The 13,316-nt window shown below is 36.1% G+C and overlaps 2 protein-coding genes across 3 annotated transcripts; both read left to right on the top strand.

Annotated features, from left to right (window-relative positions):
* The first annotated feature begins 402 nt into the window (after nt 1-402).
* On the top strand, nt 403-6,103 carry LOC104116003 (BTB/POZ domain-containing protein POB1-like). Of its 2 annotated transcripts, none has more exons than XM_009626775.4 (6): nt 403-841; nt 1,987-2,109; nt 3,426-3,547; nt 3,639-3,702; nt 4,026-4,305; nt 4,843-6,103. In XM_009626775.4, exons 1-6 carry the CDS (start codon nt 586-588, stop codon nt 5,654-5,656), a joined length of 1,659 nt encoding a protein of 552 aa, XP_009625070.1. In that variant the 5' UTR covers nt 403-585; the 3' UTR covers nt 5,657-6,103. The 2 variants fall into 2 exon arrangements, with proteins under 2 accessions (XP_009625070.1, XP_009625060.1); XM_009626765.4 differs by having other exon boundaries at nt 406-841; nt 1,966-2,109.
* A 443-nt stretch (nt 6,104-6,546) lies between these two features.
* On the top strand, nt 6,547-8,113 carry LOC104115997 (eukaryotic translation initiation factor 1A-like). Its single transcript, XM_009626751.4, has 2 exons — nt 6,547-6,941; nt 7,846-8,113. The coding sequence occupies exons 1-2, from the start codon at nt 6,687-6,689 to the stop codon at nt 8,023-8,025; spliced, it is 435 nt and encodes a 144-aa protein (XP_009625046.1). The 5' UTR covers nt 6,547-6,686; the 3' UTR covers nt 8,026-8,113.
* The last annotated feature ends 5,203 nt before the right edge of the window (nt 8,114-13,316 follow it).

Genomic DNA, 13,316 nt, shown 5'->3' with positions numbered 1-13,316 from the left:
TGGAGGCTTTGTTTCAAATTTAAGATTATTTGAAATACATTTGGGATGTTTTTGATCGAAATTGTAATTCAAATTTGAAGAATATTTTGTGGAACAACACAAAAAAATTATACCAGTCGGATAGACTTTGATGAACAATTGAAAAAATACAAAATCATGTCAATCGAATAGAGTTTGTAAATTATTTATATAAAATAAGTAAATTAAATATAGCATAAACTTTGTCACTTCGATAAAAAAAAAAAAATATGTAGGATAATATTTAAAGATCAGTTCCTTATAGGGCTATTCCAGTCAATCGCTCATTGTATTTATTTCAATACCGATTAACTCTAATTAATTTGAATTTAATCACATATGAAATTATGAATAATTTAGATTGCATGTGAATACTATGAACCCACCATTACCTATACTCAAATTTGTCCCCTTCTCTCTCTTCTTTTTTCTCTCACTAGTTTAATAATTCTGCAACAACTCGAATCCAAATAAATATCTTATCTCCAATTTAATCTCACGCCATAACTGATTCCCAATATCAAATCCTCGCAACAAACCAGCTAGGGTTTTTCGATAGAGAATAGTATGAAGGACCAGAATTTGGACCTATTCGACCCGAGAACGGCTGTAATAGACCCCGAATTCTCCCCAACCCGTACCCGGGAACCCGATTTCGCTTTTGCCTTCAACGATAGCAACTTCTCCGACCGTGTCCTCCGGATCGAGATCGTCGGCGACTCGCTCGACGGCGACGGCACATCTGATTCTCACGGCTGCCACAGCCTTGCTGATTGGGCGCGTAATCGCAAGCGCCGCCGTGAAGATTTCAAAAAGGAAAATGGTTAGCTTTTTTGTCTCATTATAGCTGTAATTGGCCCTTTTTAAGGGTTTGTTTCGTTAATAGCTGTAATCGCAAACCGCTATCTAAGGAAAACGTTGTCGTATTGTTGTTTTTATTTTCTTCGATTTGTTTGTCTGCAATTTTGGGATGTTATAGTATTTTCCCTAGATTATAGTTTCACCTGGAAAAAATGGGGGAAGAAGTGAAGAAGAGAACGAGAAAAATGAGGCAACTAGGTCATTTCTTTCATCAGCCTAAGCGTTGGTGGGCATAGTTACTCGGTACTTGTCCTGCTCAAGCGGTAGCAGGTATCCGGTGGAATAGTGAGGTGCACACAAGCTGGCTTAGACAATAACATTATTTGAAAAAAGGGAGAGAAAGAGAAAAATGTGGGGCAAGGCAGCAGTACTCGGTGGGATAGTATTAAAAAAAATAAAGGAAAAAAGAAAAAAAGAAAAAGGTTTTGCTTGTTTAATGTTTTTTGATGGTGCCTGAGTGTGATCCGGGGCTTGAATCCCTGTAACAACACTCAATGTGAGCTCACCTGCTCCCACATTGGTTAGAAGGTTTATCTTGGCATGAGTACTCGTTGGCTGTTTTGGGTTTTCCAAATTGGTCAAGATGTGTGCAAGCTGGCATGGACCGCTCCTCTGTTTGAGAAATGTTTATTTATGGGAATTATTTGCTCAGCTTTTCCCTATGACATTAATCAACATTTTATAGTTTGAACATTTTAAGGAGATTTTGATTAAATGATATGAACACCATATTGCATAGACTTCTACATGTTTCAAATGTCTTTATCTTACCTTTTTGTAATCTGTGTTTTTTATAATTAGTCAAAGTGTCATAATTGCTGGAATGAAGTTTTCACAGATTCTCCATTTCTGGTTTGAAACCATGACGGACTTAAAGATATCACTTGCTGCATATTTTTACAATGAGACTTCCCCTTCTAATAGTTTCCTTCTGTAACCGTTTCATTTTAGGGGAGGTTGGGTGTAGGGAGGCAAGGGATGAACAATATACACTACACTTTCTTCCCTTGTTATAAATCTTATGCATAGTGGTTAGACTTTTACTCTTTCTTATGTTGGTATGGGTTTTTTTCTGATGATAACCAGACATGTGCCACTCGTTTGCAGCTTTGGATATCACAGCATGCCCTGAAGAGCAGATAATAAGCTGTAACCAAATTGATAGTGAAGATGCTGATAATGAAAATCAAGACGAATCAGTTGTTGCAATGATTGAAGAGCCAAACTCAGGTATTATAATAAAATCACTTTGTAGATTTCTCTTCCTTGGGTCCTATTTTCCTTGAGAACTTTTGTGGTTCTTAAATTCTTTTTAGTTTCCTGAATTCAGTATGACTTGAAATGCTACTGTCTGATGAATTTTCAAAAATAGAAAGGATACACAATATGAAACACGGTTGCAATTCCATGGGATATAAAAGGCTTGGTGACGGCTAACCTCTGAATAAATATTACCCCAAAATGGGTGTCCTGCCCCATTTTTCATGGATCAGTTTGGCTCTTAAGGTGGTAGGTTTTAAAGGGTCATTTGTTTCCATCGTGTAATATCGTCTTTATTATGCTAAGGCAACTCCCATTTAGAGGGAATTTATGCGAGAGATTTTGGAACTGTTCTTCCTGGTCTGCCTAGGGAAATCAGATTGCTCAGAAGTAAAAAGTTCAGTTGTTTGACTTGTATGTTAGAACTATTCTGGGCATGTATTTGTGCTGCATATTGCTTCTGTCAGTTATCCTCACATAGTGGATTAAGTATCTCATGAAAGTAGTTTCGGAGATCGGGCAGCCCGGTGCACTAAGCTCTCGCTATGCGCAGGGTCCGGTGAAGGGCCGGACCTAGTTTCAGAGATCAAAGCAGGGAAAATTCTGTAACCTGGACAAGAAATCTTGCTTCGAGTTATCAACTAAGTTGAAATGGATCATGGGAGACTATTTCCCAGTAGAGGCATCTTTCTAGGCTTTGGTGGTTGGAGTTACCTGGTATACTAGTGGGAGGTAGCACACGATGGATTGGTTGAGGTACAAGGCTATAAGCAAGCTGGTCCATGTACCACAACTATGAATGAAAAGAACTCTTGTTTCTAGTTGTCAGTTTGTTTCTGACAGGATAAATTCTTATAGTAGATTAAGATAGATTGAGTTTGTTTAGCGATGTATTATTTTTTATTTAATAAGTAACTTGTTTGATTGGATGGAGAGATTAGTATATACTGGCTGGTTTTTGTTATAATTTGTATAATTGTATTCCAAGATTAAATTGTAAATGCCTTTTTGAGAAAACCCAGGAGCGCAATGCATTAAATTTTGTGCTCGGATTTCTTTTGTCACTTTTGAGCCTTAGTTATATGATGGAGTTTCCCTGTGTGCCAGTATGAACGGGAAAGACAGATGAGCAAACCTAAAGAAAATTTCATTAATGGTCTTCATATCAGCACAATGTGGTTACAGAGTGCAGTTTTATCGTCCTCTGCCCCCAATGAAGTCATGAAAAAGGGTGGTGTGACACGGGCTGGAAAAAATAGATAAACCATGTTATGTTTTCGGTGCAGGAGATGAAGCTGCTAATAGCGACGATTCAACTTGGAACTGTGATTCTCCAAGAGTTATAAAAGTTAAAACATTACACATTAGCTCCCCCATTTTAGCAGCAAAGAGTCCATTCTTCTACAAGGTAAACATTTGGTTTCATGTGTAAGCTGCTTATGCACTGTCTTGAATTTGTATTTGAAGTTTGAACCTGCTTTATTATATAACTTGTGCAGCTCTTTTCGAATGGGATGAGAGAGTCTGAGCAAAGACAAGTAACTCTGCGGATTAATGCTTCAGGTATGTGTGCTGTTGTTTGACTTAATGATCAATAACTTTAGTAGAGTTTGATGCGGACAAGGTTTCTCATGAATGCAGTTTCCCATTCATCATGAATATGAGGAATTTGCAAATTGTAGGGAATTGAAATGCTTATTCTGTCATATTTTAAGTGCTTTATAATATTTATCTACTGGTTATAAACAGAATAGTAATATTTATTTACTGCACATTTGGTTTTGAAAATTGTGAATCAAATGTTGTTACTTCATCTGTGAAGTGGCTTGAAAGTCAGTATCCTTCTCGCATAAAGTGATTTTTCTACATTCATTCTCATGGAGCAGAGGAAGCTGCATTGATGGAGCTCCTGAATTTCATGTATAGCAATACATTAACTACAAGTACAGCTCCTGCTTTGCTGGATGTACTCATGGCTGCTGACAAATTTGAGGTTGCTTCTTGCATGCGGTATTGCAGCCGGCTATTACGCAATTTGCCTATGACTCCGGAGTCGGCGTTGCTGTATTTGGAGCTTCCTTCTAGTGTCCTGATGGCTGAAGCAGTTCAGCCATTGACCGATACAGCAAAACAATTCCTAGCTGCAAGATACAAAGATATAACCAAGTTAGTTCTGTTTATGCCTACTCTTTTTCCTTTTTCTTTTGTTTTGAAGTTTGTTATCCAAGGAACATTTCTGCTACCAGAATTTATTTCGACCAATTTCAGCATATGGTTTAAAGTTTGGTTTCAATAATAAGTTCTGATTAGCAAAACTGGAAACATTTCAAACATCTGGGTAACATATTGGCAACTTTGTGAAAATTTTAAATCTATCAATTGTAACATAAGAATTTGATGTAAGCAATTATAAAGAAGAATATAACAAGCCCACCATATATTTATACGTGTGCATAAAATTTTCATTTAAATTTAACATCAGAAGGTTGGCAATAAATTAACGTACATAATGGTTTCAATGCATAAAACGTTACTTAATGAAAGCGGTGTAATTCATTTTAATTTGTAAAAGTAATATGACATGAAATTTTTAACATGTTGCTCTTGTGTGAATGGTAGATATGGATTACATTTGTAAATGTTCTTATTAAAGCATGTGGTACTTGCCTATGCTCGTTAATCATCTCATGCATCTTTGCTCAGGTTTCAAGATGAGGTCATGAAGTTACCTCTTACTGGTATTGAGGCAATTTTGTCTAGTGATGACCTCCAGGTGGCATCAGAAGATGCCGTATATGACTTTGTCTTGAAGTGGACAAGGGCTCATTTTCCCCAGATAGACGAACGGCGAGACATTCTTAGTTCAAGACTTGGGCATTGCATCCGTTTTCCTTTCATGAGCTGCCGAAAGCTTCGGAAGGTTCTCACATGTAATGACTTCGAACATGAGTTTTCATCCAAGCTTGTGCTTGAGGCCCTCTTTTTTAAAGCCGAGGCCCCTCACCGTCAGCGAACTCAAGCTGCAGAAGAATCAGCTTCGTCTAGTCGTCGTTTTGTGGAGCGTGCATACAAGTATCGGCCTGTTAAGGTGGTTGAGTTTGAACTTCCACGGCAACAATGTATAGTCTACTTGGATCTTAAGCGGGACGAATGTGCTAATCTGTTTCCATCTGGGAGAGTATATTCTCAAGCTTTTCATTTGGGTGGGCAAGGGTTTTTCCTATCCGCACATTGCAACATGGATCAGCAAAGCTCTTTCCATTGTTTTGGTCTCTTTCTTGGAATGCAGGAAAAGGGTTCAGTTTCATTTGCAGTCGATTATGAATTTGCTGCAAGGACAAAACCAGCAGAGGAGTATGTCAGCAAATACAAAGGGAACTACACTTTTACTGGGGGTAAGGCAGTTGGCTACCGCAACTTATTTGCCATACCCTGGACTTCTTTCATGGCTGAGGACAGTCTCTATTTTATTAACGGTGTACTCCATCTCAGGGCTGAACTTACTATCAGGCACTGATTTTCTTATCTCCACGATGTGAATTAATGCTGTTGTTTTGCTTATTAGCTGAGCCGAAGTCCCAATCTTTCTTGGCTTTGAACAAGCAAAGAAGAAAGATTTAGGTGTCAGTACTAACTGTCATAGGTATTGAAACATTTTGTAATCCTTTTGACCATAGTTCATCCTTGTGCTCTCAAAACATGAGAGAGGATGTAAATGGAATTCAGAGAGAGAGATATTGGTTGTTCTAACCTGTTCAAATGCAATGGAAGTTCGGAGGTTCTTTTGAACATTGTGAACAGGTTATTTAACTTTCTTATGCCCCGGTAGAAAATGTATAATTTATGTGTAGCTATGAGAGTATCAGCATTGTAGCAAAATCCTTCTACTGACTAATGTTATTCCTTCTTAGCAGTATGCACGAGGCAACGGCAGTGAATAAACTGAGTTGTGTGGTATGGTAAATGTTGTGGTTGCTAAGCTTTTAAAGCAGGCTCTTGTCTGTGGATTAGACTTCTTTTTGTTCCTGGCCTTTGCACTTTCATATTGTTGGGGCATTTTGTTAGTCCAATTTTGCAACGGATTGCCAAGTTACCTTGGGACCAATAAGTTACACTCTATAAAAGTTATCTTGGTCCCCAAGTAAATAGCTGAGAAAGTCTCCTTTTATTTTTTTGATACGTAAAACGAATTTATTTATTAAAGCTAATTACCTAGTCTTTTTACTTACACCACCCCCCCCCCCCCAAAAAAAAAAAAAAAAACAAAAAAAAACTTGGTTCCCGAAGTAACTAGATTAGTGTCCATGTAATTAACTTGCTCTTCCAGTAATTCAAAAACTTATTAACCATAAATAAACAAAACTAACAATCCGATTCCTATACAATATAGATTAGGATTATTTTTGGTTAATTCCTATATTAGGTCGAATACATCTCACGTTAGTTTTCCTAGTTCGGTCTGGAAAACAAAATACTTCAGTATATAATTAGGAGAAACGCAAATTATAAGCAGCAAAACAGAAGCTTATAAGAAAGAGAAGCAAAAAATGCCGAAGAACAAGGGAAAAGGAGGAAAGAATAAGAAGAGAGGGAAGAACGAAGCAGATGACGAAAAAAGAGAACTAATATTCAAAGAAGATGGACAAGAATACGCACAAGTACAACGTATGTTAGGTAATGGAAGATGTGAAGCGCAGTGTATTGATGGAACAAAACGTCTATGTCACATACGTGGTAAGATGCATAAAAAAGTATGGATTGCTGTTGATGATATCATCCTCGTTGGTCTTCGTGATTATCAGGTAATTAAGACACAATGTTTATTTTTTGTTTAACTTTTGTGAGGAACTCGGTATGCGGCGGAAGCGGGAACTAGTATTTCAATCTTATGGGTTCAGGATTCTAATTCTTTTACTACTGAGTTCTAAATTAATAATTTGTATATATTCTTCTTATTTTTTTGTTTTTTATGTTCATCCCAAGGACGGGTTCATACGCGTTACTCACGTCCGCCACTAATAGAAACACCACTTCCTGTTTGACTTGCATCTTTTTTCCTCTCTTTTTTTTCGGAGAATCTGATTTCTAACTTTTGTGAGAACCTTGGTCTTTTTCCGATGTTTAGCTTCGCAACGAGTTTAATTTAAGTGCACTGACGATGTAAAAAATATTTACAAAATTAAGTTATTTCAAAAGTAATTTCAGATAACTCTATTTGATAGTATTGGATGACAATCTTTAGTAAATAGTAACTTGTTATAACATGTTAAATTATAGTAATGGTGTAAAAACATTACTCTATTACATAGTAGTATAAATAGATAGTTAATTTGACAAAATTACTTACTTTCATAGTCCTGGTAGTTCTTTTATGCTGTAGTTCCAATGGGGTCGTTACTCGTTAGAGTCATAAATTCATAATGAAAAATGGGACATGTGTGCAGTGGCGGATCGACAATTAATTTTATATGTTCAGGATTTCGGTTTCAACTACTAAATTCATCACTCAATTTTTCGGTGAATTTTATACAGAAAATTGGATCCGCCCTGCAACCTGTGTGCTGTGGAACTATGTCAAATCTGCTCATGATTATCTCTCTTTAGCGAGGCAGAGAATTGTACTACTGTTGATGTTATTATAGTTCTACTAGTAGAATGTGGATTGGTCTTTAACTTAAATACTAATTGGTAATTGGCATTTGGCAGGATGATAAAGCAGATGTGATTCTGAAGTACATGCCAGATGAGGCGAGGCTGTTGAAGGCTTACAAAGAGTTGCCTGACAACATTAGGCTCAATGAGGGCCTTGGTGCTGGATTTGATGAAGACGAACATGGTTTTGCTGATAATTGTGTTGAGTTTGAGGATGATATTGACAGAATCTAAAAGCTTACTGTGTGTTGTTTCAATATAGATTGGGAGCTTACTGTGTGTTGTTTTGAAGTAATACATTATAAAAGCTTTATGATTTTTACGTTTCCGTATTCATATAAGAACTAGAAAGTGCTTTGAAAGGCGCCTGCTACTATTAGTATTATCACTAGAAGAAAAAAAGGATAATCTGGTAAAGTATCCTGCATTTTCGCAGGTGCGAGTCCAGGGAAGGGTCACACTCCAAGGAAGTGGAATGAGGCAGCCTACCCTGATGTAAATATCAGTGGCTGATTTCACGGTTCGAACCCCTAACCTATAAGTCACAAGGAGATAACTTCAGTGTTTGCTCCCAGGCTCCCCATAGTCACTAGGGGAAAGAGCTAAAAAGCCTTGTTGTAGGTTACAACAAGTTGCAACATTGGCTCTTTGGCAATAACCATGTGCTCCATTTCAAGAATTTATTAGCCTTGTCCACTTAATTGACAGTCTTTGTTTACAGAACAATTAAATGTACAACAGGATTCAAAAGAGATTGAATTATGAGTGCTATTAATGTGAAAATCTTCATTTAAAGATGTGCTAGGATCAAAGAAAATTACATCAAAACCTACTCTTACTTCACATAAGCAATCAGTATACTAAAATGCAGCTCCAGTATATTTAATTCTTACTTGAGGAAATGTTAACTTTGCCAAATGTGTACTACGTACCAAAATTAGAGAGGAATTAGCAAACAAAAACTATGAATAAAATTCTACAGGTAAAAGGATTATGAATGCACTGAACACTAATGTCAAAGCTATCATGAGTGACATTGTACTATTTCTAACTTTTGAGTCAGGCATTATAACTTCACTTCAATGATATAAAATGAAACATTTTTTTTGTTAGGTATAAATTGTTGAATTCCTTTGCATAATATAATGTTCTAATGCAATGGCAAAGGATTACAAAATTTGCCTTAGGTTACAAGTTCCGATCCTTGATGTGACACTCTAGTATTTATTTAATTTTTTGAATTCCCTTCTAGAGTTTCTTAGTCCGCCACTGGAATTAAATATTATATTTCAGTGGTAGTTCATATCCTTAGGGTGACACTAAAATTGGAGTAGCTCTTCTCTTTTCTTTACGTTTAACTTCTGTTACTCCTTCCCTCTTTTTCATTTTATGTGAGGAGAGTTCTATTGGATTCGAAATTTAAAAAGAACAAATGATTTTTGAAATTTGTGATTCAAAACACAAATCCTAAATATTTGTATGGTATAGTTATAAATCATCTCATTAAGAGAAATTTTTTTTTATGATAAGTCATTCTAAATATTGAAAGTTATTATTCTTTTTGGGACATACTAAAAAGGAATGTGTGCAATATAAAACAAGACATATAAAGTATTTCGTCCATTCCAATATTTTCTAAAGTTGGAGTTGTATAAGTTTCTTATAACGAATAAATTGCCAATGAAAGGTAGCATATATTCTAGAATTGTCGATCTACGAACAAACTACTGGGCTTTTAGTTTCGTTTCATCTAGTCTGTATGCTAAGAAAACGAGCATTCGATAAAAGAAAAAAGATTTCTCTTTCATGTATTGCTCTATCTTAAGATCTAAGTATATATAGTGTTAAGTCAAAGCTCATTTTCTTTTACCCTACATGAAAAGGTTGACGGAAGTGCAAAGGGAAAAATGGATAGAAGTGGACTTCATTTCGTTTTCCACTTTACTTCCAAATCAGAATATCTGTCGTTTTGACCAACCTAACTGCGAAGAATAAAATTGGACAGATGCTACATTGTGGATTTCTAGTAATTAGACCTAAATTTAATCAAAGCTTGATTCAATTAGAGAACAATTCGGTGATTAAGAGGTAACATTTCAAATTATAGCATTGCGAATTTGAATATCGATAATCTTGTGAACATTACTAGTCAATTCTGTCTTTCTAATTTCCTATTAATTATGTGAAATATAATGATATCGATTTAAAAAAAAATGTGCTTTTTCAACTTGCAGAATAAAAACACATTTCATCGTATAAATTTTTAAATCTCAATAAAATCTTCAAGATTAAATGAAATGAATTTGTAACTCCATATAAGACGAGTTTAAAGTTGTATATCTAATTTGTAGAGTTGTTGAAAACATAGATTTATCCAACAGGTCATACTGTATCATAAAATTGATAGTAGGTTAGTCAAATTTAAAGCCTATGATGTGTGTTATTCACTTTGGCTCACGAATTTATCTCTTGGACTATGGTATATCTGAGTTTAAGATGCGCGTACTATGTGAAATTATATTTGTCCCACGACTTTTTATTCCATTTCGTTTAAAATATAATATGCTTCCTTTTTATGAAGCTTATCAATGTAATTATCCGCCTTATTTAATGGAGTAATAACACGTTTGAAGTGTTTGATCAGGTGTTCAAATGTTTTCTAGAGAAACTTTTCAAAAAAATTACTCGTCTATTATATTTGATGTGGCAATATTTATTTATTAGCCCGTTTAAAAAAATTATATTTTTATATTTAAAAATACTTTAACTTATAATTTTTATTTTATTCCTAATGACTTATTTTTAGAGCTATAGAAATCTAACATGTTTGAAGTCATAATTTCAAAAGTCTTACATTTTTGCTTAAAATTTATGCATAATCAAACATTACTATATAAATTAAACATATGAAGTGTTTAGTAGAAAAGTTCTTGAGGGACTTTTCAAAAAACAACTTCTTTGAAAATGCATGCAGAATTTTAAAAATATTGTCTTGACTGGACTACCGAATTTTGTTCGATTAATTTTTCATTTAAAATATGTTTGCTTGAGAGTTGTTGATAAATTTCACTCTGTTTATATATATATATATATATATATATATATATATATATATATATATATATATTGATATGTATAACTATCTCATCTAAACGTTTAAATTGTTAGATCAAATACATATTCTATGGGTCAAGCCCGTAAAAATTATTAGAAAATATACTTTAATTAATTAATTTTGTCAATTGATATCGACTTTGCCACACATCGTATTGGAACGGAGTGGATGAAATAGAAGCTCGCATCCAGTATTTTATGTGATAAGAATGTGCCACCAAGACTTAATGGTAAGTTATATAGAGTAGTGGTTAGACCAACTATGCTTGGGGCTGAGTGTTTGCCAATCAAGAACTCACATGTTCAAAAGATAAAAACAGCAAAAATAAAGATGATGAGATGGACGTGTGGGCATACTAGGAGAGATAAGATTAGGAATGAAGTTACTTGGGATAAAGTGGGAGTGGCCCCGTGGAGGATAAGATACGGGAGTCGAGATTGAGATGGTGCGGGCACGTGAAGAGGAGAAGTACATATGCTCCTATTAGGATGTATGAGAGGTTGGCCATGGCGGGTCTGAGAAGAGGTAGGGGTAGGCCAAAGAAGTATGGGGAAGATGTGATTAGGTATGACATGGTGCTGCTTCAACTTAATGAGGACATGATCCTTAATAAGAGGATGTGGATGTTGAGAATTAGAGTAGAAGGTTAGTAGGTAATCTAGATTTTTCCCTTTCCTTACCTATAGTATTAGTAGCACTATTAATTCATGTGATTTCGTTCGGTTAAGTTATCTTGTTTTCCTATTGTTAGTGTTTGCTGCTACTTTTCTTTTTCTTCTTCTCCTTTTTTCTCTTATTTTCCTTTTCTTCTTATTCTTCTTCCTTTTGCTTCTTTTTTCATCTTTTCTTGAGCTGATAGTCTATTAAAAACGGGCTCTTTACTTTCACCAGGTAAGGATAAGGCCTACATATACACTACCATCTCCAGACCTTACTTGTAGGATTATACAGAGTTATGTTGATTTTTTTTGTTGTTGAAGGAAACACATATTTAATAAGTAATCAAGCCAAAATAATTACATTAGGGAAACATCCATTTTCTCTAAATGAGAAGCATCAGAACAAAGAATAGAAGCTAAACATGATGGATAGAAATATAAGCTAAACATGACGGATAGAAATACCAAATAACACGAATTGCATACGATAAAGCTACCCGAGTAAGAGAATGAACCGCTTTATTAGCATGCTGCCTAGTCATAGAATTGATTCTTCAAAGACAAACAACAACAACAATAACAACAACAACAACCCAGTAAAATTTCACTAATGGGGTCTGGGGAGGGTGGTGTGTACGCAGACCTTACCCCTACCCCGAAGGGTAGAGAGGTTATTTCTGAAAGACCCCCGGCTCAAGAAAATAAAAAGACAAAAGGACAAAAGGAGACAATATTAGTATCACCACAGCAATCATAGGAAAAATAGAAACACCATGAAATTCATAAAAAATATGCAAAGCAAAGCGGTAGCTAGTAAATAGGTCATACACTGAAAAGCGAAATAGTAAGACACAACATTGCCACTAGCTATCTTAGACAAAAACCCTACTTAGCTAGTCCCACAATGGTACAAAGTAAGGCAAGACTCAACTACCTCCTAACCTACAACCCTAATACTCGATCTTCATATCTTCCTATCAAGTGTCATGTCCTCGGAAATCTGGAGCCTCGCCATATCCTTCCTGATCACCTCTCCCCAATACTTCTTAGGCCACCCTCTACCTCTTCTCGTGCCCTCCACAACCAGCCGCTCACACCTCCATACCGGAGTATCTAGGCTTCTCCTCTGAACATGTCCGAACTATCTAAGCCTCGCTTCCCGCATCTTGTCATCAATGGGAGCCACGTGCACCTTCTCCCGAATATCATTATTCCTAATTTTATCTATCCTAATGTGCCCGCACATCCACCTTAACATCCTCATCTCTGCTACTTTCATCTTCTGGATATGGGAGTTCTTAACTGGCCAACACTAAGCCCCATACATCATGGCCGGTCTAACCACCGCTGTATAGAACTTGCCTTTAAGTATCGATGACATTCTCTTGTCACACAAGACTCCAGATGCTAACCTCCACTTCATCCATCCTACCCCAATACGGTGTGTGACATACTCGTCGATCTCCCCTCCCCCTAGATAACTGAACTAAGGTACTTGAAGCTGCCTCTAGTCGGAATGACCTGTGATCCAAGCCTCACATCCACGCCCACTTCCCCCGGCTCAGCGCTGAACTTACACTTCAAGTATTCTGTCTTCGTCCTGCTCAGCTTGAAACCCTTAGACTCAAGAGACCGTCTCCAAACATCTAGCCTCTCGTTAACCCCAGCTCGCGACTCATCAATCAGAACTATGTCATCAGTGAATAGTATGCACCATGGTACCTCCCCTTGAATATGGTGTGTTAACGCGT

The sequence above is a fragment of the Nicotiana tomentosiformis genome, chromosome 8 (assembly GCF_000390325.3).
Source record: "Nicotiana tomentosiformis chromosome 8, ASM39032v3, whole genome shotgun sequence".
NCBI classification, from domain to species: Eukaryota; Viridiplantae; Streptophyta; class Magnoliopsida; order Solanales; family Solanaceae; genus Nicotiana; species Nicotiana tomentosiformis.
Note: the sequence above shows the minus strand (reverse complement) of the source record. Positions and strands in the feature narration are given on the sequence as shown.